The sequence below is a fragment of the Micropterus dolomieu genome, linkage group LG06, assembly GCF_021292245.1.
Source record: "Micropterus dolomieu isolate WLL.071019.BEF.003 ecotype Adirondacks linkage group LG06, ASM2129224v1, whole genome shotgun sequence".
Lineage (NCBI taxonomy): Eukaryota > Metazoa > Chordata > Actinopteri > Centrarchiformes > Centrarchidae > Micropterus > Micropterus dolomieu.
In genome coordinates, this window is record NC_060155.1 from 15,992,344 (window position 1) to 16,016,908 (window position 24,565).

The window sequence follows — 24,565 nt, forward strand, 5'->3', positions numbered from 1 at the left end:
TTCATTAGTGTGGAGCTCTAATGAATGGAACAATAGAAACAGTATAAATATAAACACATTTCCTGTCTCTTCTTGTCAGGGATCACCTGGACCTAAAGGAATTAAAGGAGAACCTCTGTATGGTGCTGCCCTTCCAGGACTTCCTGTAAATTCCTCTAGTCTAGAGAAGCTCAGATTAAGACTGACTGGCCTTCTCCAATGTCAAAACCCATTTGTCTTTGAGCAGTTTCATAGTTATGTGTAAATATCCTCATCTTCAATTCTCATCTTTGTTTCATTTTATCTTACAGGGGGACCGTGGTAGAGATGGGAAACATGGTCTACCAGTATGTTTCCTGTTGTTGTATATTATGCTAATAAATGAAGCAGGGATTAAGTGTGTTAAATCTTCCACTCCATGCTTGTTCTTAAATTGACTCAATTTCATGTTTAATCTTATTCTTATTCTTATATTATTATTCTTATTATTATTCATTGTGTGATTTCTTTAAACTCAGGGAAGACAAGGAGACATTGGGCCTAAGGGCTACACTGGCCCTCGTGGCTTTCCTGGACTTGAGGTGAAAATGTTGGAACTTTTTTTATATAGATTCTTTGTATGGGTTATTATTAAGACATATATTTCTGTACATGTATAATGTGCCCAAATATTTTAGACCACTTAGTAATATTTGTGATCTATATATAATGTGATTCCATTTAGGGCTTGGAAGGACCTAAAGGTGTGAGAGGACTACCAGTGAGTCAAAATCTTTGCCAGTGCATGTTGTTAAAAGAAAATCCTTGCGTGCATACACACATACACATCCAGACAAACACAAAACCATACTAAACTTGTGGCTGTTGTGTAGGGCAACCCTGGAGGATCACTGGCAGGCGATAAAGGTGACGATGTAAGAAACCATTTTGGCCTTTGACAGCTATGCACTGGTTTTGTGCTGTGTCTGTGTGTGTGCATAAATATTGATGCATTCAATTTACAACCCCAGCAAACATCTTCACTCCTTTAATTCCATATACCAGGGTGAACAAGGCCTACCTGGCCCACAAGGACCAGAAGAAGTCATAGAATTTCCTCCAGATGTCCTTCCACCCAAAGGTTACAAGGTGAAGGCAAAGCTTTCTTTTGTGTTCATAAAAGGCTGCTGATTTTAAACTACTACATAGAGCTGTATAAAGATAAATCCAACTTGATTCATGTATTAAATGTTTCTGTGCCATCCAATTAATTTAAATCAATCCATACAGCATCATTGTGTTGCAGTGCATTCTAATTTAAAAGTTGCAAATCAGACCTTCTCCATGCTGTCATCTTTTTTCTCTTTTCTGCTTCTCAGGGAGACCGCGGTCTTCCTGGACCATGTGGACCAAAGGGCATAAGCGTGAGTTTTATCCTGTATGTTAGCATACAGTATGTCTGAGAGAAATTAAACGGTATTTGATTTATTTTATTTATCAGGGTGGTAGAGGAGACTGCTACAATCAAGAAATTAAAGGAGAACAAGGAATCCCTGGTTTTCCTGGTGCTCGGGTAGGTGACTTTGATCTGACTGCATCATGCTTTTAGTCATTCACATGCATACACACGTGCAATATTCAACCCATTATTTCCATCTCTAGGGTCTTCCAGGATTTCCTGGTAGAGATGGACTGCCAGGACTTGAGGTATACCTACATTTACTCATTTAACTGACGCTTGTGTCTTATCCACTACAACTTGCCACCCGCCACCTACAACATGATTAAAGGGATTGTTCACTGTTGGAAAGATGATATTTTAATATAACGGCTGTCTATGCAGTTAAAATATTGGTAAAAAAATTGGTACTGCATGACCAGAAAAAAGAGTTAAAAAGGGCTGTGGTATTCTCTTTTGCTCAAAAGGTAGAAAACCAGAATGCACTGGGCCCATTGCCTTCTAAGGCCACTCCCACTCCTAAACTTCCCCAACTCCATCCAGCCAATCAGAGCTACTAACATTAGCCTAAATTCTGGTAACACTGCCAGTATATTTCACACTTTGACGTTGCCATGTTTTTAACAAAACATTGACAATATTGCACTTACTGTTCTGCCCTGCTTGCTTTGGTTGCCTTTTCCAGTATCTTTTTGGGATCCTGAGGTATGTCTCAAGCACTCCCCAGTCCATATGTTGTCCAAAGCTTTGGTGAAACACACAGCGATGTTTGTGATTTGACGTCTGTTTCCATTGGTGCATATTTACCGCAGAGGCACCACCAGTTGTCCCTGGCACAGGCAGCTCTCTGCCGGGAAGCGCTGGGATGTTAACCATTGTTCATTTGCAGATATCCACATTGTAATAATACAAAGCTGCTTAAAAAATTGTTTTTATTTTTTATAAGTTTTACTTTTTTATATATATATATATATTTTCAGGGTTTCCTTGGGGAGAGAGGACTTCCAGGTCTCATTGGAAGAATTGGACCAAAGGTGAACTTTGCATAAACATCAAAGGAATCTGCATCACAATTTGAACAAAATCAAAAATTTTTTACTAACAAGCCAGTTTTCTGTAAAAGTGGGCTACTATATTGAAAGCTTATAGTGCTACTGGGAGGAAAACGTGAAGTTTGAATCTACATACTCCAGAAGGAGAAATGATTGCTGGCATCTTTGTGACACCTGTCTTCCCCTTACAATTAAGTTCTTCAAATTTAGTAAAAAGTGAAGAAAAACAATCTTTCCTCTGCTGCTCTCTGGTGGTTGTTCTGTGGGACAAGACCAGTAATCTTTGATCACTCTTCTCATCCTCAGAAAAAATACATACATAAGTAACATTTTTAAATTCCTGACTGGTTTCCATCTTTCTGGTTTCCATTTCATCTTTACATCCAACAGGGTTACCCAGGAGATCCAGGTCTCCCCGGTCCTGTGAACTTTCACAATGGAAGTGATGCCAGAGGTGAGACCTTTGCAGTGAATACACTCTCCTCACTGGTTGGGCTACATGTTGCCACTATACAGTTTTTATTTGAAATATGCTTGAAATACTTACCTAGGCAGATATTTTAGGCATGTGCTGACCTGGAACTAGAATTACACTCAAGCGGGGTGATTTAAGTTACTTTAAAATAGCATCAATATGTTAAAATGTATGAACTACAGAAACGTCTCAACCACTCCTGCAGCTGCAGTGTTTTTGGTATGTCATATTTTCACCAAAATGTCTGAAACAGTTTTTCTTGTAAATTGATGCCTAAAATTCTTAAACCCTCCTGTTAAGTTAGTAATCAACTAACTCATGTCTATGTACCAGGTGCTAAAGGTGACCATGGGCATCCTGGATTGGCTGGACTCCCAGGTGATCCTGGGTTAATGGGCATGCATGGACCTCCTGGCCCACCAGGGTTAATAATCCCAGGTGAGAGTTCAGTCTTTGTCTCTGGTCTCTAACTTTCAGGTTACTCCTGACTTTTTATATACTGTATATCAATGAGGATGTCGTTGACTCTGGTCAGGATTTAATCTATTCCTCTGCCCTGTCCTCCACCTCCACCCACCACTTATATTGGCAATCATAGTTCTCATCAGCAGTTTATTATTGCCACAAAGTTTCAAACGCAAATGAGAACCCAAGCAGACTTTTATTGGAATTAAAGCAAGGAAAACACAAACGCTATTCGCTCCATGGAGTGAAAATACCAGTTTCAGAGTCCCTGGCACATTACTTCCAGGAGTTACTTTCGATGCTCACCTGTCTCCAGCAACATATTTCTACTTTTCTCTCTTAGTCACTTTCCTTCAACCTGACAAACATTCATGACAGATGTGGTGCCGTTGCAGATTAAAGTATGGTGCTATCAAACTCTCAACTACATTCCTGGTTGTAGGACTACTAGGCACTGACCCAGGATCTGGGTCTCTTTAACCTCAAAGGTCTGTGTTTTCGTTTTTTTGTTCCTTCCTAGAGGAGCCAGGTCTGCCTGGTCCACGAGGGCCCCCCGGTCCCAAGGGCTATAAGGGAGAGCCAGGAAGGTACAATTACTTTGAAAGCGTTCCGTTTCCAGGACTAAAGGGAACTAAAGGACCCCCCGGACCTAAAGGTGTCACAGGCCTCCCAGGTCCTCCAGGTATATTATCCTTTCCATCATATTAAACACAAAAAAGATTCTTATATGTGTTAGTTAATCTCGCAAATATTCATTGTTTGAATAATTGTAAACTTGTCATGTTTTTGCGCATGCTCATTTGAATGTGGACTTACCTTCTGGCTTGTGTCTGGGTGTTTGTCTGTGTGTGATTGAATCAGGATGTGGAGGTGAGTTCTCAAAGACTTTGAATGACAAAAGTGCACTAATATTTTTGTCAACTTTTTATAGGTTTTTTAACTTGTTGGCTGATATTTATGGCTGGTTGATCCACAGATTACTACTGTGAGCCTGGAAACCCAGGGGACCCTGGAGATCCAGGCCCCAAAGGATCTCCTGGATACAAAGGACTCAAAGGAATTAAAGGTGATGCGGGACTGTTTGTATGCATTAGTTGGTCTTACAAGCAGAGACTGTTTTCTTCTATGTGCCTACTGACCTCTGGCAGAATCTGACCTCTGGGAATTACTGGAACAAATGTGTGATGTGCTATATTAACACAAATCAGCTGGACCAGAGGTTTCGTGTCCTAGGACAGTCACTAACGTCCGGCCCAGCAAAGTGTTGCGATGAGACAGGACTCTCATGGGTGAAAAGCACTTCCACTAGTACTTTTTCACATGTGCACAGGAGGGAGAAACATATGGGCTCATTTGAAATCCTATTTGGCACACCACGTCCTGTGGGAGTGGCCAGCTGCACCAAACTCTGCTGGAAGTATGGAGTGGTACATGCGCGAGAGCAGTATTGGCATTGGATGTCCTCATCATGCCTACACTGCCCATACTACTCTCGCGCATGTACCTCTCCATTCGTCTGGAGATTCACTCTCACTCTGGACCCACTTGTATGTTTACAAGTGGATAGAGGTTCTGCAAATCTTTAGGTGCGAGATTCAAGATACTTCCTTCACTCTGTTCAATCTCACTCTCTTTATCTTTTAACTCAATTATCTACTAATTTCTCACTGTGTAAGTATTTATCCAGAACCGGAGCGATGACCAGGGCTCAGTTGAATGCATCTTCTCACTCACAGGGAGGAATCCACTATCTAAGTTGGCCTCCGCATTTCATCAGAGTCCAGATCATGCGTCCATCCCATCTGGGGTGCCAAATTGTCTTCTCTGTTTATTCTTTTTTATTAATAAATTCTTCAAAAGACAACGGTTTGTTGTAACTCAATTATTTGCTCCATCCCCCACCGGGAATATACAAATTTCACGACACTATAGTATCATTTTATCAGCGTGTGTGGGTGGGTGAGTAGTTGTACAGTATACAAACTTGCTGCATCATAGTCATAAGTTTTTGCCATCTGTGTGTCTTACAGGCTGTCCTGGGGAATGTCATTGTCGGTCTGATCGGGGAAGCATAGGGCCCCCTGGTCCAACTGGTTATACAGGACCTCCAGGATTTCCTGGAACTCAAGGAGTTAAGGGAGACCCAGGACTGAAAGGAGATGAGGGCCCAAGAGGACCACAAGTAAGGATAGCAGGACTGAAATATAATAATATATGCATACAATTTTCTTAAACATGTTTAAAAGGCTGTTTTTTGTGATAGCCACAGAAACACAGTTTTGTATTTGGCTTTGTGTTTTCTTGTAGGGCCTTCAAGGAAGTCCTGGTTTAAATGGACAGAAGGGTCAAAAAGGTGACTATGTGACAGATGTTAAAGGTGAGCACCAAACAAATATTTTATTGATTTTTTGTTAATGTTCAACACTACAGTCAGTTAAGTACAACAGTAGATAGAAATAAAAAAGTTTAAAAGTAAGTTGGATTTGTTTGTTGTTAGCTTTGTGCTTTTTGCCAAATAAGAAAACCAAGTTCTCTGTTTTCTACATCACAATATCAAGGTTTTTTTAACTTGATAGTCTAACGTCTACAGTTTGTTTTTGTTTTTGAAAGGTGCCAAGGGTAACCAAGGAGTACCTGGACATTCTGGTCCTCCTGGGGTAACAGGCAGGCCAGGACGTGATGGCCCCCCTGGCCCTGCTGGAGACCCAGGACCACCTGTGAGTTTATACATTTCAATCATACCAGGTTATTTAAACTGGAGTTATAATATCAGGTAATGTTTTTGCAGGGTGCTGGATATGCTGGATTACCTGGTCCCAAAGGTGAGCCTGGTGCTGCAGGACCCAAAGGGTTTCCAGGGCTTGTAGGGCCCCATGGTCCTTATTTCCCAGGCCCTAAGGGGCTACCTGGACCAAAAGGAGATCAGGGACATCCTGGCCCCCCTGGAATTCCTGGGCGACCAGGCCCTCTAGGTCAGAGACTGGGTTGAATTCAGAGATTCTCAGTTGGTGTTAATATACCCCTTCACACATTGAGCCATCAATGTCATGTGCTCAAAAATGTTGAATTTGTGTTACCAGGTGAAACTGAGGTATGCTGTCATGAAGATGCAATTGGATCACCTGGTCCTAAGGGTGAATCGGGTGAGCCAGGTAAGTCTTATGCTTGGGCCACATAGCCTGTGTGAGCAGCGCGTGTGTGTCACAGAATCTCAACTATTTTCTCTGTGTGACGCACAGTTCTCAGCAAAAGTAGACAGTGAAAATGATCTGTTGATAGTCATATGGACAAACATTACATTAACATTATACCTTTCACACCAGTTTCAATGACTATATCTGTAGTGTTTGTCACAGACATGAAAAAAATATATAAATATTTCACTCAACACCTCCTGCATCCATTTCAAATTAAACGCCCTCTAGCGTTTCTATGGACGTAATCCCTTAATTTGTTAAGAATGCTTTATTGTATTGTATTCATCCAAGGCAAACTCAACGTAGAAAGATAGGGCTGGCAGTAACTGGGTCTGTGTGGACACCATACGGCTGCGAGCTGCAGCAGTAGGTAGAGGTAGGCAGTGTGATGATATCTTGACATCACTGCGTCTGGGCACTGTAAAAAAATTACATCTTTTAGTCAACGGTGATTGCTACATTGGTGGACAGTCTAAGTCCAATCTCTATCTGACTTTTCGGCGAATAGTTACATCTCACTGCTATCTACTGTCTTCTATCGTTTTCAGAGTTAGATAGAGTGGGCCATACAGTTAATATTACAAGTGATGTATTTGGAAATTATTAGCTCAAAATTTGATCATAGAATTGGTTGGACATATTAAGCCAAGTGTCAAGAGAAAAACATGGTTTTAAGACTCTTGAAAGACTGTCAGTCCATGTTGCAAGTCGACTTAAATTTTTCTTTGGCCCCTTTTAGGGATTCCAGGTGAGCCAGGAAGACAGGGTCTCCCAGGAGCTCCAGGATACCCAGGCCAGAAAGGCATGAAAGGAGATGACGTTGAAATTGGAGGGATCAGCCTGCCAGGTAATGTCTAAACTCAAATGTTATTAAACTAAAATTATGCAAATCATGCATAAGATCTTTCTGAATTGGAGGGCCCAGATTCAAGCTTGTGTATCATCAAGCATCCACACTGCAGGACAATGGTCAGTCAGGAAATAATAAATTATACAGTTGGGAGGGTTGTTTGTGTGCTTATAGGTCTCTCTTGTTTGTAAAAGGACCTCGAGGTTTAAATGGGGATCCAGGTGACCCTGGTCCCAGGGGAATTAGCCTGGATGGCCCTGTAGGCGCTCCTGGGTTACCAGGACCCCCAGGCTGGAAGGGTACCCCAGGAGATGTCTTCTCTGCCAGGCCAGGTGCTACTGGCCCACCTGGCCGCCCTGGGGCTGTGGGGACTAACGGACCCCGTGGCATTCCTGGATACCCAGGGTCTCCAGGTAAGTTTCATTTATATTTAGTTGAACACAAACAAAACACTCAACAACCAGATTTCTTCAATTTATAGTGAACTTCCTATTCTTTACTGTACATTGGAATTAGTTGACCACCGGTGCCTTGGAATTACAGGAATACAGGGCCAGCCTGGACCACCGGGTTTTAAAGGAGAGCCAGGAGTCAATGGTGACCCTGGAGCCACTGGTTCCCCAGGCCCACCCTGCACTGTGTGTGACCTGTATGGACCTACAGGCCCTCCAGGACTTCCAGGAAACCCTGGACTGAGGGGAGTACCAGGTGAGCACACAGCAGCTGTAAAAAAAAAAAAAAAGAAGATGGATATCCAGTATATTCGTGAATATTTTATTGTGAAGCCACCATCCAACCCTCCATGAACATATTTTCTCATTTCATTTTATAATATTGCATAGGCAACATTGGTCAAAAGGGTTTTAAGGGAGATATAGGTCTACCAGGTCATGGACAGTTGGGTCCACAAGGTTTCCCTGGCCCTCCCGGTTTGCCAGGCCCAGCTGGACCAAGAGGCACCAGTGGTCCCTCAGGAGATCCTGGAATAGATGGCTGGCAAGGACAGAAAGGTGACCAACTGGCCTGTTTTGATGAGAAATGTTTATGAAAGGTGTTTTTATTCCCATTTAAGATCATGTAAAATCTTTTCAGTATAGAATGTGAAAGGTGCAACACCATCTAGTCAGTTAATCATATGACTTAATCCCCAATTTCATTCACACACAGCAGCTGGTTGGCAGTCAGCATACTTTTATTGTCTCAATCAGCTTCACTTGTTCGTCTGAACACACTGCCTCTAGATCCCACCACCTCCAGCTTTAGACTCCAAGATGCGGGGGTTATGTCACTGACCAATTACAGGGTTCATGTAAATTGCATTAATTGTGAACTAGTCTGTCTTGATAGAAATGTGACTTTCTTTTAAATTCATCTAGGTGAAAGAGGATACCCTGGCAGGCTTGGGGTCCAAGGTTTACCAGGTCATCCTGGCCCTCCGGGACCCAGAGGTAAACAGGGAGAGAGGGGGTTTAATGGTCGCCCAGGTGACACAGGAGACCCAGGACTCTCTGGTAATAAAGGTAAGTCTCTGTATACATACCATGTATCTGATAGCTATACTCAGTCTTGCCAGGCACAGTGGCCTAGTGTTTTAGGCTGTCAGAACTCTTGGCTTTATTGTACATTATCATTGTACATCCTTTTTAAACAACAGTTTTAAGCCATCATAAGCCCATAACATCATGTAGCTAAAAGCCTATGCAACTACTGTTTATAGCTTTATTATTCAATTATTTTACCACATTTGTGACCAAAAGTGAACTAGCTACAAATGCAATTAACAATCAACACTCATCAGCATTCCCTGTGCTTCTACTTAACAAACATCAGATTTGCAAATACATTTACCACCTATTACCACCTACCGACAGTAGAATAAAAACTAGACAAACCATCTTGCAGGCAAGAACACTTAAGTTGAGTTCAATTATCGAGCCACATCATGTAAATGGTATACTGATTCCCGTGACGTAAAGCTAGCGCGAACCCAAACTGGATTGGTAGCAGCAGTGATCTTCGCCAGAAAAAACTACTTTCAAGTTCTACATCTTACTGGCTGCCTTCTTGGATATACAGTATATATTTTAATTTCAAAGGTTTTATTTATTACCCTCTGGGTCCCAATATTTTCTAAAAAACTCCAGATTGACCTGACAAGCATAGCAAAAGACATACAGTACCTTTTGTATGGACATTTTAGGAGGATTTGTTGTAACATTCTATTCATTAAATATTAATGCCTTAAATCATAAATCACCCAGAAGGAGTCTGTGTAACACTGGATAAGGATGAAATAGGAAGACAGAGAGATTAGCCAGTATGTTTTCTCTTTTATTTAGGTTATTGCATTGTACTTTCAGTTTACTTTATGAATCAGACTGGCATGCATTTCATCTCAACTCTGTGGTCAATCCAGGTTCACGTGGTCCACCAGGATTACCAGGACCACTTCATTACGTGAATATAACAAAAGGCCCAGAAGGACTTACAGGAAGGATGGGGCAACCAGGACTACAAGGACCTGCAGGCAATGGAACTCTCACTTAACTTGTGCATCTTTTTTAAACAAGATATTTGTTTTTTAATATTTGTTTTTTTAATTCCCAGTCACTTCACTACATACTATAGATTGTGATAAACATTATAGGACTACATCATTTTTGTTTTGTTTGGTCATCTACAGGCTTAAAGGGCTCAAGGGGAGTGCCAGGTGATTCAGGGGCTGATGGATGGCCTGGTCCGCCTGGGTTTAAAGGCAGCACCGGTGCTCCAGGCAGGTCAGCAATACCAGGACCTCCTGGATACCCTGGAATCAAAGGTTTCCCTGGTCCAAGAGGATATCTTGGACAGCGTGGAGATCCGGTACTAATTTTTAAATTTGTCCAGTAGACAAGCACATACACTGAAATAGCTGCAACTTCAGTCCCATAGTGCACCAGCAGCATATCATTCCACTGTAATGCACAGCCACTTTGTGCCAGGACATGTCTGTCATCTTTAGTGAGGACTACCGCATGGCACAGCTAGTAATATATTGCTTATGTTATCATCTACCCTTGAATACATTTATTAGTGGCTTTACTGTACATCATTTATTATATGTCAGTCTCAGAAGTGATGTCAAATAGTTTGAATGTGTTGATGTCTGTTAAAGGGAGATCCAGGGCCTAGGGGACATTCGGGTATCCCAGGGTTGCCGGGATTTCCTGGGCCCAAGGGTGAGTCAAAAGAGAGAGAGATAATGTGGTTTAGCTGATTTTGAGGTCCCAACTTTCATGTCATTGATACAAATCCTATACAACAGGATGTGAATCCATAGCAGATTGGATCATATATAATGTTGTGAGGTTTATCAAAACAATATGATGCAAATGCAGTTAATTATGTAAAATAATAAATCCCAATATCACAGGATTTCACACCTGTCATTCAATTAGACTGAACCTGATGGAACCTGCCCATATCTGTTCCAGGTGAGCCAGGACAGTCTTATGGACAACCTGGTCTACCTGGACCTAAAGGATTGCCAGGGGAGGATGGACCAAGTGGTGAGTTAAGAAAATACCACACTGAACAGAGGAGCTGCATAGAAAATACTTATAGAGGTGGTATTATGCTTTTTGGCTTTTCCACTCTCCTTTATTGAGTTATATATCTTTTTTGTGCATGTAACAGGTTTGCAAAGTGAAAAAGTCAATCACCTCACCTCCATCCAGGTTACAAGGGAGCTGAGGGATACTAAAATGTAATATGAAAATGTGACAGACTGCTGATTGGTCAGAGAGAATCCTCACTATTCACTGCATCATTGCGTGGCCAGACAGAGGCCACCAACAGAATTTTTTTTAAAGCAAACATTCAAATTGTTTGGCCAATTTTTATGTAAAATTGAGCAGAAATATGGTGATTTTTGTAGTGGAACAATGATGTTGTGTGGCTGTGAACTTGAGTAACTTATACCATCTGCTAGGTTACGGTCGCAGTCTGAAGTGGCTTTGATTTTGGATCACACTACCTTGTTTCTTACGACCCGCCCTTCTCTGCTTCTGATTGGCTAGTAGTTCTTACCTTGGAACTGCGCATGTGCAAGTCCCAACAAAGATTTTGTACAAGTAAGATGCATCACTCTGTAGCTCAAGAGCGGAGCGTACAACACATAGGGTGAAAAGAGGAGCTGCAGCAATGTGCAGTATGAGAAAAGTATGGTGTTTTTTGAAAATTAAACCATGTAAACCTGTTCTGGTACAACCCCTAAATAAACCTGAACCTGAAAATGACCATAATACCTCCTCCTTAAAACGTCTCTTAGTTAAACTTGTCTTGAAAGACGTTTATCAGTGTCCTAGACTATATACAGTAAGTGGATATATTACTAGATTTATATCCACAAAATTATTCCTCAAGCACCCAGAGGGAGTCCAGGAGATCCAGGTGACCCAGGACCCCAGGGAAGGTCAGGACAGCCTGGACAACCGGGCATTCCTGGGGAACCAGGAAGACGAGGAGAACCAGGTGATTTCCAGTGAAAAAAAATGAACCTTGCTGATCTTCACCTTTTGAATGTTGGTATGCTAACTTATGGTCAGATTCAGGAAAAGAATCAGATCATGCACCCTATCCTGAGATGTCACACAATTGTTTATCAGAGAGAAAAAAAGTAAAGTGTAAGCTACATTGTGCCAGTAACCAGGACCATTTGTTCTCCAGTAATATCAATAAATAAATCAAGTAATTTGAATATTGTGCTTATAAATGTTGGTTTGAACTCTTTTATGTGTCTGTCTACAGGTTTCCCTGGGCCTCGTGGCACATCAGGTCGTCCAGGTCTTCCAGGTCTTCCAGGTCATCATGGAGGTCTGGGACCACCAGGCCCACCTGGCCCATATGGGCCTCCAGGTATTAACATAATGTTATTTCTCCTATTATTAGACGGGTATTGTTAAGTGTGAGTAAATAAAATTTCAGAGGATACATGGAGAAAAGGAAAACATGCAGCAAAGAAATCTGGATAATGTACTAAAGGGAAATGCTCTTGAATGCTGAAGACACCCAACAAAATTATGTTGTATTGTGATTTTATGTTAGGGCCCCCTGGGGAACCAGGCCTGGATGGACTGAATGGGCTTAGAGGGACAAAAGGAATGGAAGGAGCAAGCGGTAAGAGGGGTACCGCAGTTTATCATAATTTTCAATATAGTTTAGTAATCAAAAGCAAATTAATTTTCATGTCTTTTAGAGTGTGTCTGTTGGTATAAGATGTTTGTTTATATAGTAAATATGTCTGTACTGGCCTAATTGCCTTAAACAGAAAGGTTAATTTCAGCTGAAGTCTAGGAGTTAGTGTTGTAAATTAATTAGTGTAATTTTATTTATTTGTTTAAGACACATCAGAGCATAATATGTGATGATATTTTACTCTGTCACTTAAATGTACTAATTTATTACTTCAAGGCATAGGTATCCCTGGCCCTCCAGGACCAGATGGTTTTCCAGGAGTAAAAGGTCTCAAGGGCCAGGGAGGGCCTTCAGGAGCCACTTTTCCTGGGGATAAAGGACAGAGGGGCCCACCTGGCGACACAGGTATTACATCTATTATTATCAATGGTGCATCTACTGGTTTAATTTCAGAATCAGCTTTATTGCCAAGTATGTGTATACATACAAGGAATTTGACTCTGGATCGTACAATGCTCACGATGTGCTTACTTATTCAATTATATAATAACACAATCATACAGTAATACAATCAAAGACAGGCCAAAGTATAGAGAACTCATATATATATATACACAATATAAACAAAAACAAAGTAGACAGATTGAGACAATAGTGCAATAAGCAGAGTGCAAAGGATGCAGGAGTTAATTATTATTATTACCATTATTATGTACATGTCTGAGGTGGATTTGATGTCCAGGGTGAGATGGATCTGCAGTGATGTTTCCTGCTCGTTTCCTAACTCTGGAAATGTAAGTCCTGAATAGAGGGCAGGTTGGCACCAATTATTTTTTCTGCAGTCCTGACTGTCCATTGTAGTCTGCTCCTGTCCTTTTTGGTGGCAGGTTGAGCTTCCTGAGCTGGTGAAGGAAGTACAACCTCTGCTGGGCCTTCTTAATGATGGAGTCATTGTTGGGTTCCCACTTTAGGTCCTGGGATATAGTGGATCCCAGAAACCTGAAGGATTCCACAGCAGGGCTGTTGAGTATGATGATGGGGGGCAGGGTGGGGGGGCTCCTCCTGAAGTCCACGATCATCGATCATCTCCACAGTTTTGAGCATGTTAAGCTCGAGGTTGTTCTGACCGCACCAGAGAGCCAGCTGATCAACCTCCCGTCTGTAGGCCGACTCGTCACCGTCCCGGATGAGGCCGATGACCGTTGTGTCGTCAGCGAACTTCAGGAGTTTGGCAGATGGGTCTCCTGAGGTGCAGTCGTTGGTGTAGAGGGACAAGAGGAGGGGGGAGAGCACACACCCCTGGGGGGCGCCAGTGCTAATACTCTGACAGGTGGAGGCTGGCACAGTGAGATGGGTGAGTTTGGTGCTGACGATGATGGTGTTGAACGCCGAGCTGAAGTCCACAAACAGGATCCTTGCATATATCCCTGGAGAGCCGAGGTGTTGCAGGATGTAATGAACTGTTGAAGATCTGTGTGAAGATGGGGGCCAGCTAGTTGATGCAGATTTTCAGGCAGAAATACAGTTTGTGTTCTTCCTTTGTCTGCGTGTGTTCTCTACGGGGGCTCCGGCTTCCTCCCACCATCCCAAGACATGCAGGCTAGGTTAATTGGCGGCTCTAAATTGCCCTTAGGTGTGACTGTGAGTGGTTGTTTGTATATGTGTGGCCCTGTGATGGATTGGCGACCTGTCCAGGGTGTTCCCCGCCTTTTGCCCGCTGGGATTGGCCTCCCCACGACTCTGTACACAGGATCAGCATTTGACGATGAGTGAGTGAGTGAATACAGTTTGTCTTACACAGGTGTTCAATTCAGAAAACATACAATTTAGCTCATTTTCTGTTATCACAGCACCCCCAGTGTACATCCACAGTGATATAGTGATTTCTTACCATGCGATAGTCTGTTACAGTCACTTGCTGTTTTTCAACAACACTGTTCCATTCATTACAGTATGTAGTCTGAAAAAAGGTATACAACTTTCTGTATTTCTTTCCTCAGGTCTTCCAGGCCTCCCAGGCGAACCTGGTTACCCTGGCAAAGAATGCTCTGTGCCTTTACCAGGACCCTATGGAGATGTAGGATATGAAGGACCTCCAGGACCTCCAGGTGCGTGTGTACATTTTCTTATGTATGTTAATCTGTTTGTTTATGTTCAACTCCATGAACATTTCCATCAGTCCACAACTTTCATTTTGTGTTGGGTTTTTCAGGTCCTGTTGGGGAACCAGGCCTTCCAGTCAGCAACATTTTCAAAGGAGACCCAGGCCCAGTTGGACTTCCTGGGTTACCAGGTCATAAGGGGGTTAAGGGCCTCCCTGGGCCTCCTGGATCTCAGAATTACCCAGGCTTTACAGGACCAAAAGGTACATTAGAGTGCAAGGCTGCTGCCATTAGTATTTACAGTTCTCATCCATTTTGAACTTACTCTAAATGTTGCTGCACTGACAGGTGAGAGAGGTCCTGCTGGTCCCGGGGGTCCTCTAGGACCCAAAGGTCGGAAAGGTGTCCCTGGGCCTTGGGGCCGCAAGGGAGTAACAGGCTCAGCGGGAGATGCAGGTGAGTGACACCGTAGCTAAGAGATATGCCCGGTATTCTTATTTTATTAGAATCTTTTTTGCATTTTGGCTTTACTGGACTGTTCATAGTAGAAAGTGACGTGGGGAGAGGGAGGCAGGTCTCTGGTGACTAAAGCCGAAAACCTCACCGTTTTTTGTTTCACTTTCACACTGCTGAAATGTTGTGGTATTACTACAGTACATCAATGTATTTATTTATTTTTTAAGGTGTCAAAGGTGCTCCTGGTGATTCCATCAGTGGACACCTAGTGTTGGCTCCCCGTGGACTTCCAGGACCACAAGGTTACCCAGGATCTGTTGGATTCCCTGGTGATGTGGGTCCTCCTGGTTTTCCAGGACATAAAGGCAAGCATGTGTAATATATTCTTTGTCTATATCTGTGCCTGAATTAATTAATTTTTTATGTTCAGCATGAAAAAATAAGGGAACACTTAATCATCTCAGTATAAACATCGTGTCAATTCAATTTCAGGGAGATCAATCTGTCTAGTTAGGAAGCATAAGCAATTGTGAATCAGTGTCACTTGTTTTTGTGCAAATGAAAGTGAACAGGTGCCCTGGAGAGGTAACAGCAAGGCAACCCCTAAAAAGGGAATGGTTATGCAGGTGGTAGTCACAGACAATTGCTCTCTCCTCTATCCTTCCTGACTGACTGTTCTCTAGTTTTGCATTTTTCTAGATCTGATGTGTGATATAAGTGTTCCCTTAATTTTTTGAGCAGTGTATTTGTCCTTGTTTGTTTGTATCTTTGTGTTCCAGGAGAGAAAGGTCCTATAGGGTCTGTGGGCCTCCCTGGTGTACCAGGTCCTCATGGTCTTGATGGTCCTTTAGGAGATCCAGGAGATGTGGGTCAGCGAGGATTCACTGGACCTCAGGGTGAATAATTAGATTCACAATCTTAATCCCTGCCAGAAGCGTTACAGTCTCCTTAAACGAGACACTGAGTTTATGTAGAAAGGTCTGGATAACGTTTTGGCCATTCACTCAAGGCTACAGATGAAGTGATTGACAGCCTCCAATTGATAGCTAATTTCATCTCTACTAACTCTTATCTTCCCTCCCTGTCACCCAAAATGCTACTTGTTCAACCCCTCGATCCACCAGGTATCCCAGGTCCACCAGGGGATCCAGGTGAGCAAGGCCACAGGGCGGCGTTGAGGTCAAGCTTCCTTTTGGTTATCCATAGCCAGGCAGTTCAGGTACCACGGTGTCCTGAAGGCAGCAGTCAGCTTTGGGTGGGCTACAGTCTGGTCTACTTGGAGGGACAAGAGAAGTCTCACACTCAAGATCTGGGTAAGCGTCTGCATAAAATTATACTTTGTTGGTATCTTAAAATAAGTCCGTGTGTGTATAGGGTTGCCAAAAAAAAACCTCTTCCTGTTTCTCTTTTACTTTCTCTCTACTCTTTTACCTCCTCTCCTGTAGGCCAAGCTGGCTCCTGCCTCAATGTTTTTTCCACCATGCCTTTCTCCTACTGCAACAAAGCTGCCTGTCACTTCTCTAGTCGCAACGACAAATCCTATTGGCTCTCCACCACCGCTCCCATACCCATGATGCCACTCTTTGGCCAGGAGATTAGCTCCCACATCAGCCGCTGTGTGGTGTGTGAGACCGTTTTGCCCGCAGTAGCTTTTCACAGCCAGGATCACACGGTCCCTGCATGCCCACCTGGCTGGAGGAGTCTGTGGACGGGGTACTCTTTCCTCCTGGTGAGTGTGATACAAAGCTAGGTTGGTGTGTATGAAAGCAAAATGCTATCAACTTACCAAATGCTGCTCTTTTCTCTTCAGCACACAGGGGCTGGTGATGAGGGTGGTGGCCAGTCTCTGAGTTCTTCTGGTAGCTGCCTTAAGGACTTCCGGACTCACCCCATCATAGAGTGCCAGGGTCCCCGCGGTTCCTGTCACTACTTTGCCAATCTCTACAGTTTTTGGCTGACTACTGTTAGTCAGACAGAGCAGTTTATCACCCCGAGTCCTGGCACCATCAAGGCAGCCGACCAACAGCGACGCAAGGCCAGTCAGTGTCATGTCTGCCTCAGAGAACAATGAAAGACCTCTTGTCAATTTGAACTTTAATGACTTTTAGTCCATTTAAGCTATTCCATTTTCAAACTCTAATTCTAATTACCACGCAAGGGTACAGATGGGGAAAAACAAAATGTGGCTTTGCAATATATACACTGTTAGCTTCATCTGAGCAACTGTTTTAAACCATGTTGCAGTCACTGTGTGGTTTCTGTCATTACTTTCAATGAGGTGCTATTTCTAATCATGAATAATGATAATGATGTTTGATAATCGATCACCTAGCTGCTGTACCGTAACATTATGTGATAACCCACCTTTTCAGACTACTTTTCAAATCCTATCTAAATCATCCTTTAGAAACACTCAGAAGACATTTCTTCTTAAGTGGTGCTCCTCAATTAAAATGCTTTAAAAAGTTTTAACACTACAAGTCATTCAGAGTTGAAAAAACGACCACCTAGATGCAAAAATCCCAAGATAGGAGAAAATGAATAATATCAACAGGATGAATTTTTTCATCGCGGGTTTCAAGTTCATATTTATTTACTTCTCTCAACAGAACCCAAGTGACAATCAGAATACAGTACTTTTATCCTCAAACATGTTTTTTCCTTTTCTTTTTTTAATACGCAAAAACAAGAGAACACTCAGTGCAATAAGACAGAGGACTCTGACAGTGCGGTGCTCTCTCTACCTTTTCACAGTGCACATTTATACACACAAAAAGATTGTACATCATCAGTATTACATTTCCAACCTCCACCCACCAAACATCATGGATAGGGTAAAGTGAATGTCTTAAAACAATCATTTTTAAAGATTCAACTTGCACACAGTGTAGCTTGGCACACACAAACACACACAGCTCTCTCCCTCACGCACACATACAGGTACAACACAGAGAGACCTCTGTAGCATTGATTCTCACCAGAGATGGGGGTACTGCACTTTTACTCCAATCTGAGGGCTTGGTCATTTGTCAAACCCATACTATTTTGGCAATATCAACATTGTATTTTAATGTGCTAAAGAGAACTGATTTAGATGATGTAAGAAGGAGGCTGAGGTAGAGGGAGAGAGCAGGGGGAGAGGGACCTGTATGTAATCAGCCTGATTATATGTAATGGAATATGATGGGTAGTGCAGTTTCTTTTACTAATTTTTTTTTTTTTTTTTTTTTTTTTTTTACAAAGCCTCAAAGATTTGTAGGCTCTTGTGCAACCCCTGTCTGCTTGACTAGGTAGAGCTGTTGCCATGTTATAGGTCCTTAAATGATTTGATCACTAAAGTGGTTGCCAGCCAATTGAATTGGGAGTATTGTCAGAGGCAACCAATCATGGATGACTGCATGTCACACACAGCCAGCCTCCTGAGGCTTTATCTCTCCGCCAATAAATTCAAACTTACATGGCACAGCTACCAACATTTTCAAAAATATATATATAAGCATAATCTTGAAAGTTATTCCTTAAGCAAGTGCATATGGCTATTATAATCTGCAGTAAAATTAAGAAATGTTCTAAAAGCTCAGGTGTTGATTGTACGGGCTGGTTGGCATCAAGTATTTACACTGGTGTCATGGTGCTCGCAGTGTGCACAGCAAAGTAAGGGCGCTGGTACTCGCCAGCTATTGCCCCCAACCCCATTTTAAATAACCAACTGTCCAAAGTGCAACCTCACCCATATCTCGCTTTAACAGGCTTTGGCTGGTTTTGGAAATTATACAGTTAATAATGTATGTTCTAATTTACTACCTCCCCAACACACCCTCATAGTGTATCTTTGAATACAACAGAAACATTTCACACTTTCCCCGCCCCCTAAAACATGCCAGCCAACAGGTTTTCCTAAAAAACGATTCAACCACTTCGAAAGGCTTTGACGTAGTGACTACACAGTTTCATACTGTAATATACAAACTGAAGCACACAAAGTTTCCTGTTTCTGTTCTAGAAGCAACTGTTGTACATTCTAGAACATACTGGACCAGGCATGGAGGGCGCTGGAATCTAAAGCACGTTGACGTTAACTCCTTAACTTACAATACAACAGTGATGTAAAGTATAGACAGAATTGAATAGTCCATTCATTTTAGTGCTTTGGGCACAAAACAAAAAGAGCTGGGCATAAGAAAATTATGCTACTACAGTACAAGTATTGATAGATTATGCTTTAAAATGTAAAATAACCAAAACAAAAATAACATAAAAACAAACATTAGATTGCATCTACATCTACTATACATAATTTAAGATGCTTTTTAATCCCCATCTCATTTAGAAAATATCTATTCATCAAATATCTATTCTACTAATTATATTACAAGAATCCAATCACAGGAAATAGAAAAATATCAAATATTACCAGTGATGATAAGAAAACATGACAACCTGAACGAGCAGAAATATTGCTATGGTAACCACCATTGTCCTTTGACATCAGCGAGTATCATCCCCCTGGTGCTCTTATTGGCTGTCCTGATGCCCCTGATGTTGCAGGGAAGAATCAGCACAACCCAGAGGAAAGATGGAGTGGGTAATCAGGGGTTGTGTGGCGGGGAGGTGTAAATGCGTTGTTACTGTCAGATGGCCGTGTCCCAGAACACGGTTGTCTGTGTAGGGTAAGGGGGAGGACGGATCTTTTTGGCCCCACTGCTTTTCCCCCAGCCCGGGAGGACAGATGCACTTTCTTGTTTACACTGACTCCGCTCCTGGTGCCTGTCCTCGTTCCTGTCCGGAGGAGGAGGCCTCTCCAGAAATTTCTGCAGGTGTGGATGTTGTCTGGAGCGGATTTCCATGCAGAGGGTGCGTTTCCTCTCGATCTGTTCTAGCATGGTGGTATCTCCACAGATCCATGGCATCTGGGGCATCTGAGGGACAGAGTCAAGGCATTAAGCGAAGCGAATATAGTTTTCAAAATTAATTGCCCACATTAAAGCCCCTAAACTCAGCTTATAAGTATTTCTTTATAAAATTATAAAATTTTTCATGACTAAATATGTGATGATAAGGTAAAGAAAAACATGTTTAGCTATTATTCAATGAGAGTTTAACAGTCTACTTCATCAAGACTGTGTGGGTTCAGTTTGATCAAATTTGACTGAAAGTAACCAAACAGCCCACTTTAAATGTAGCTAAATTCTGAGTGACTGAGCTCACTGTGCATTCACATGCTCCTCGGATGGTCCCATTTCCAGAGTTGTGAAGTTGTTCTGCTGACTTCAGTGTGTGTTCATGTGCTCTTAAATCAGAATGTGGAATGAACATGGACGCTACTACAAAGATGTGTTGGACTGGCATTATCAGAGCAATAAATAATACATGTGGTCCTATATTTGTCCAAATTTCACTTCTCTCCTTACTTCTAATAAACCAGACAGCTACCACAACTACTTGTTCTTGTTCTTCGTACGTATTTAACGTGGTGACGAAACAGGCAACGTCCATGTAAGAGGACCTGTGGTGTTTGTAGATAGAAATGGCTCATTCTAAGGAAATAAAAACATAGCGGTTCATTATTTAAGGTCTTTCTACCCCACTGAAAACATAGTTATGTATCTTATATTGCATTTCTGTCAATAGATCCCCCTAAATATTACAAACTGAACCTTTGAGGACCTGACATCTCTTTTTTCTAAATCGGCCCAGCCCAATTCAAACCAGTGAGAAGAGCACAGGGGGAAAAAAATATTTACAGAAATGTGTCTAGTGAAATTGAGACCTGTTCTAACATGTGTATTTATGTACTGTAGGACCCAATTACTCTTAGTAAGAAGCAATAAGTTTTCAGGGCCTGTAACAGCATAAAAATATAAGTAAAGAAAAAGAAGAAGAAAATCTGCATACCTGACTTTGATGTGTCTCTGCTGCTCTCCTTTGTGGAGTTCCCACTGGGGAGGGGTTAGCAGGCATAGAAGGTGAGCGGCCATACTTAGGTGCTGCTTTCAGATCTACAATGGGAGGGAAAATCACATATTTGTCATATGTAATAATAATCATTAAATGCATTTAAATCAGCTGGATGCTTTATGCCACATACAAAAGGTTATATTATCAATCCTAGATTCTGTTATGAATTTGACATCTTATGACTCACCATTTCCTGTTCCCGTGGTCATTGGTGGACTACCAGATGATCTCCCATGGTGAGTAGGTGTTGTTGTGGATGAATGCTGCCCTGACATTGTGCTGCCATTCCTCTCATGTGCTTTCGATTGGTCCATGTTGTAATGTGCTCTGTTATCTCGTCTGGGCGTACCATCTGATCTGTATCCTCGTTCTTTACTATCACACCTATACTCCATAGCAGAAGGGCTCTTTGTGCTCTTGACATCACAGTGATGCTGCTCTGAGCCATTCAGACTTCTGTCTTTGCTGTCCCGTCTCACTTCAAGCCCAGTTCTGCTCAGATCTTTACTGTCTTGTCTGGGTAGAGGAGGAGGAGGAAGATCTCCGTTGTGGCAGCTCCGATCTCTCCCCTCAAGCTTGGATTCAGAGCTGTAGCCAACCCTGTCCTTGCTATTGCTGCTTCTGGAAGTTTCTTGTCGGGGTAGGATCTCAGGCGGCTGGTCTATTCTACCTTCGTGTCTATATTCTGTGTCATTCCTTATTCTCTCTTTGCTATCCTGTCGGGGTAACAAATCAGGACGATGGTCTTTGCTCTCATGCCTGTATTCTGCTCCGGTTCTAGCTCTATCTTTGCTTTCTTGTCGAGGTAGAAGCTCAGGTGGCCTGTCTCTACTCTCATGCTTTGACTCCACGCCGTTCCTGGTTCTCTCTTTGCTATCCTGTCGTGGTAAGAGCTCAGGTGGCTGATCCAGCAGTCTCTCTCTGCTTTCATGTCTACATTCTACACTGTTCCTTGCCTTTTCCTTGCTGTCTTGTCTTGGTAACAGCTCAGGTGGCTGATCTAGCAGTCTGTCCCTGTCTTTGCTGTCCTGTCTCAGCAAAGACTCCATTCCGTGTCCCCCACTCCGATCTTTGCTGTCTCTCCTTGGCATCAGGTCACCATTGCTGATCCCTCTGTCCTTGGAGTCTCTTCTTATCAACGGGATGTGCTCTACACTGCTGTAGCACTGGTCCCTGCTATCCCTGCGAACAGGTGGTGCATCTACACCACTAACCGTACGGTCTTTACTGTTGCGTCTGTGCGGCAGTGCCTCTACTCTTTCTTTGTCTTTGTCTTTGTCTCTGTCTTTGTCTTTGTCTTTATCTCTGTCTTTGTCTTTGTCTCTGTCTCTCCGATGAGAAGACTCTTTGCTGTGCCGATCCTTGGAGTCTCGCTTGGAATCCTTGCTGTGACTGTGGCGCTCCTTACCTTCGCGTTTGGATTCACTGTGAGACTTGCTTTTGGACTCGGCTGTAAAAGTACAAGGGGGGAAAAAAAGCATTCAAAATTCTTAAATGATGTAGTTGATAATACATTGAAAATATTAGCTAATAACTAGCCAATTACATAATGCCATTGATTCAAAATAAAGTAAACTGGATTGTCAATTGCATGTTTGTTGTTCTGCTTCAAGTTTTTGCACTACCATCATATATCCTCTAGGTGTCACTCACTTCTCACTGTGGCAGCTGCAGTAAACGACAGGAGTTATATGAGTCAATAAGAGGAATAACAGGCATTAGGATTGTTTTCATTGTGGTATATAATAGTATAATATTCATTGTTTGTTCAATCAATTCAACACATCTTTCGTTATTAATATATTTTTTCACTGTACTTTTCTTTGACCTTGAAGTCCATAAAATAATACACATGAGGGTATCATAAAATAACCATGGTTACCAATATAAAACATATTCTTAAACATTAACCACTGCCATCAGATGTGTCTGTGTTTAACTTTCCAATTGTTTCATGCACAACTACATTGTGTGCCCTGACTCTTCTTTATATGTATACATATAATATTCCGTGCTGTGTGCAAATGCTAATATGGAACTGTATGTATGACACTGATTCATTGCTCAATAAAGACATTATAGATCATCACGGTGCAAATAAAAAATGTATGTGGATGATTGATCTTCATGTTGGCTGTGCCTCTATATGGTTTCTATATGGGCTTTAACATACAGTACCATACACAAGCATCCCTTGTCTTGTCCTGCTTCATACATGGCTTTTTAGTGTCTGTGCATGCATGCATGTGTGTGTTTGTGGTACGAGAGGGAGTGTGGCGATTAACCAGTTGGTAAGTGGGTCAGACTAGCTGTTGCTGCCACAGAGAGGGAGAGAGGAAAAAAATTAACCACCATTCATGGTGTTAGATTTGTGTGCTCATTACACTGTGTGTGCTTGTAGCCAGTCACACAGCAACAAGCACAACCTGTCAGTCCTTTAGCCACATGTGTGCTCATACACGGGTTGGGATAAAAAAGTTAAAAAAGACCTGTCACTACAGCCCACCTGTGATTTATAGAAAGCATATGCATACTGTTTACAAACTAAATGGGCTAGGGAACAAAATACTGTCAAAGAACTGGTATGACAACACTAGGAAAACCTGGCATCTGAATGTACCCCTGAACAAACACTCTAATCATCATTTAATGTAAACCAGTAATTTGACAGATGTATTAAAGACAATGCACAGAAATCGCAGGATTGAATGTCAAATATGCACCAATTGGCAAATGTACACACCAACTGGAAGATGTATTGGTGAGTCAAAATAGCAAGAAATCATATATTGCCTCAGCTTCCACTGTCCACATCAGCACAGCTTCCACAGCTGATTGGTTTAATCGTGTGATGTGCTGATTGGACAGAAAAGAGAAACTGAAATCCTCTGATCAGGTGTAGATTCGAATTCGTAGCCATAGCCATTTCCCTTCAGGAGCTCATTACTCCATTGTAGACCGGCATGCCCTAAGCTGTGATTGGCTGCATTACCCATGGGGAGGGAATCTGCAAATAAGAAACAGGGATTTCTCCTCCTTCCACTGTTGCTATGTTGTAGTTGCTAAGAGTGTTGAGTAAGGATGGATGTGTGGACTCTTTGTAGTTCTTTTATCATTTATGTACAAAATGTGTTTAGCACATCTATGTTTTGGAGCATTTAATTAAAGGTTTTAGTTCATTTTTTTTATTCCTTCACATTGTAAAGCCCATCTCTGAAGAGGAAGTAGAACTAGAGTTCTATGTCAACTAACTTAAATTTCATGTCAAACCTCACTCCAAATCATTAGATACTCTATATGAATTTATCAGTGAGCCTTTTCAAATAATGCATGACATGCCTCTACATCAACTACACTATCCTTCATGCATTTATGAAACACCCTATTACTTATTTAGTTTGGTTTAATGCCTACAATC

The 24,565-nt window shown here is 42.1% G+C and overlaps 2 protein-coding genes across 7 annotated transcripts in view; one reads left to right on the top strand and one right to left on the bottom strand.

Moving 5' to 3' along the window:
• Window positions 1-17,657, top strand: part of LOC123972704 (collagen alpha-2(IV) chain-like) — a 23,892-nt gene extending 6,235 nt beyond the window's left edge. For 5 of the 6 annotated variants that reach the window (XM_046052301.1, XM_046052306.1, XM_046052304.1 and 2 more), the window contains 41 exons: window positions 80-145; window positions 291-326; window positions 498-560; window positions 704-739; window positions 852-893; window positions 1,024-1,107; window positions 1,338-1,382; window positions 1,460-1,531; window positions 1,621-1,665; window positions 2,398-2,451; window positions 2,860-2,923; window positions 3,278-3,382; window positions 3,930-4,091; window positions 4,271-4,279; window positions 4,386-4,475; window positions 5,440-5,591; window positions 5,717-5,786; window positions 6,020-6,126; window positions 6,198-6,381; window positions 6,490-6,561; window positions 7,346-7,453; window positions 7,651-7,869; window positions 8,000-8,164; window positions 8,299-8,466; window positions 8,833-8,976; window positions 9,873-9,983; window positions 10,140-10,318; window positions 10,611-10,674; window positions 10,930-11,004; window positions 11,861-11,968; window positions 12,245-12,352; window positions 12,542-12,613; window positions 12,908-13,036; window positions 14,632-14,739; window positions 14,844-14,996; window positions 15,082-15,189; window positions 15,417-15,554; window positions 15,969-16,085; window positions 16,314-16,502; window positions 16,635-16,918; window positions 17,000-17,657. In XM_046052301.1, the coding sequence (XP_045908257.1) occupies window positions 80-145; window positions 291-326; window positions 498-560; window positions 704-739; window positions 852-893; window positions 1,024-1,107; window positions 1,338-1,382; window positions 1,460-1,531; window positions 1,621-1,665; window positions 2,398-2,451; window positions 2,860-2,923; window positions 3,278-3,382; window positions 3,930-4,091; window positions 4,271-4,279; window positions 4,386-4,475; window positions 5,440-5,591; window positions 5,717-5,786; window positions 6,020-6,126; window positions 6,198-6,381; window positions 6,490-6,561; window positions 7,346-7,453; window positions 7,651-7,869; window positions 8,000-8,164; window positions 8,299-8,466; window positions 8,833-8,976; window positions 9,873-9,983; window positions 10,140-10,318; window positions 10,611-10,674; window positions 10,930-11,004; window positions 11,861-11,968; window positions 12,245-12,352; window positions 12,542-12,613; window positions 12,908-13,036; window positions 14,632-14,739; window positions 14,844-14,996; window positions 15,082-15,189; window positions 15,417-15,554; window positions 15,969-16,085; window positions 16,314-16,502; window positions 16,635-16,918; window positions 17,000-17,260 (4,566 nt within the window). In that variant the 3' untranslated portion in view covers window positions 17,261-17,657. The remainder of the gene's footprint in view (window positions 1-79; window positions 146-290; window positions 327-497; window positions 561-703; window positions 740-851; window positions 894-1,023; window positions 1,108-1,337; window positions 1,383-1,459; window positions 1,532-1,620; window positions 1,666-2,397; window positions 2,452-2,859; window positions 2,924-3,277; window positions 3,383-3,929; window positions 4,092-4,270; window positions 4,280-4,385; window positions 4,476-5,439; window positions 5,592-5,716; window positions 5,787-6,019; window positions 6,127-6,197; window positions 6,382-6,489; window positions 6,562-7,345; window positions 7,454-7,650; window positions 7,870-7,999; window positions 8,165-8,298; window positions 8,467-8,832; window positions 8,977-9,872; window positions 9,984-10,139; window positions 10,319-10,610; window positions 10,675-10,929; window positions 11,005-11,860; window positions 11,969-12,244; window positions 12,353-12,541; window positions 12,614-12,907; window positions 13,037-14,631; window positions 14,740-14,843; window positions 14,997-15,081; window positions 15,190-15,416; window positions 15,555-15,968; window positions 16,086-16,313; window positions 16,503-16,634; window positions 16,919-16,999) is intronic. The other variant, XM_046052302.1, reaches the window with a different exon arrangement.
• Window positions 17,658-17,799: 142 nt separating this feature from the next.
• The window catches only part of nyap2b (neuronal tyrosine-phosphorylated phosphoinositide-3-kinase adaptor 2b), a 22,761-nt gene continuing 15,995 nt past the window's right edge, over window positions 17,800-24,565 (bottom strand). The window contains exons 6-8 of the mRNA XM_046052369.1: window positions 21,335-22,597; window positions 21,085-21,188; window positions 17,800-20,108 (exon numbers count right to left, since the gene is read on the bottom strand). Coding sequence (XP_045908325.1) covers window positions 19,821-20,108; window positions 21,085-21,188; window positions 21,335-22,597 — 1,655 coding nt within the window. The 3' untranslated portion in view covers window positions 17,800-19,820. The remainder of the gene's footprint in view (window positions 20,109-21,084; window positions 21,189-21,334; window positions 22,598-24,565) is intronic.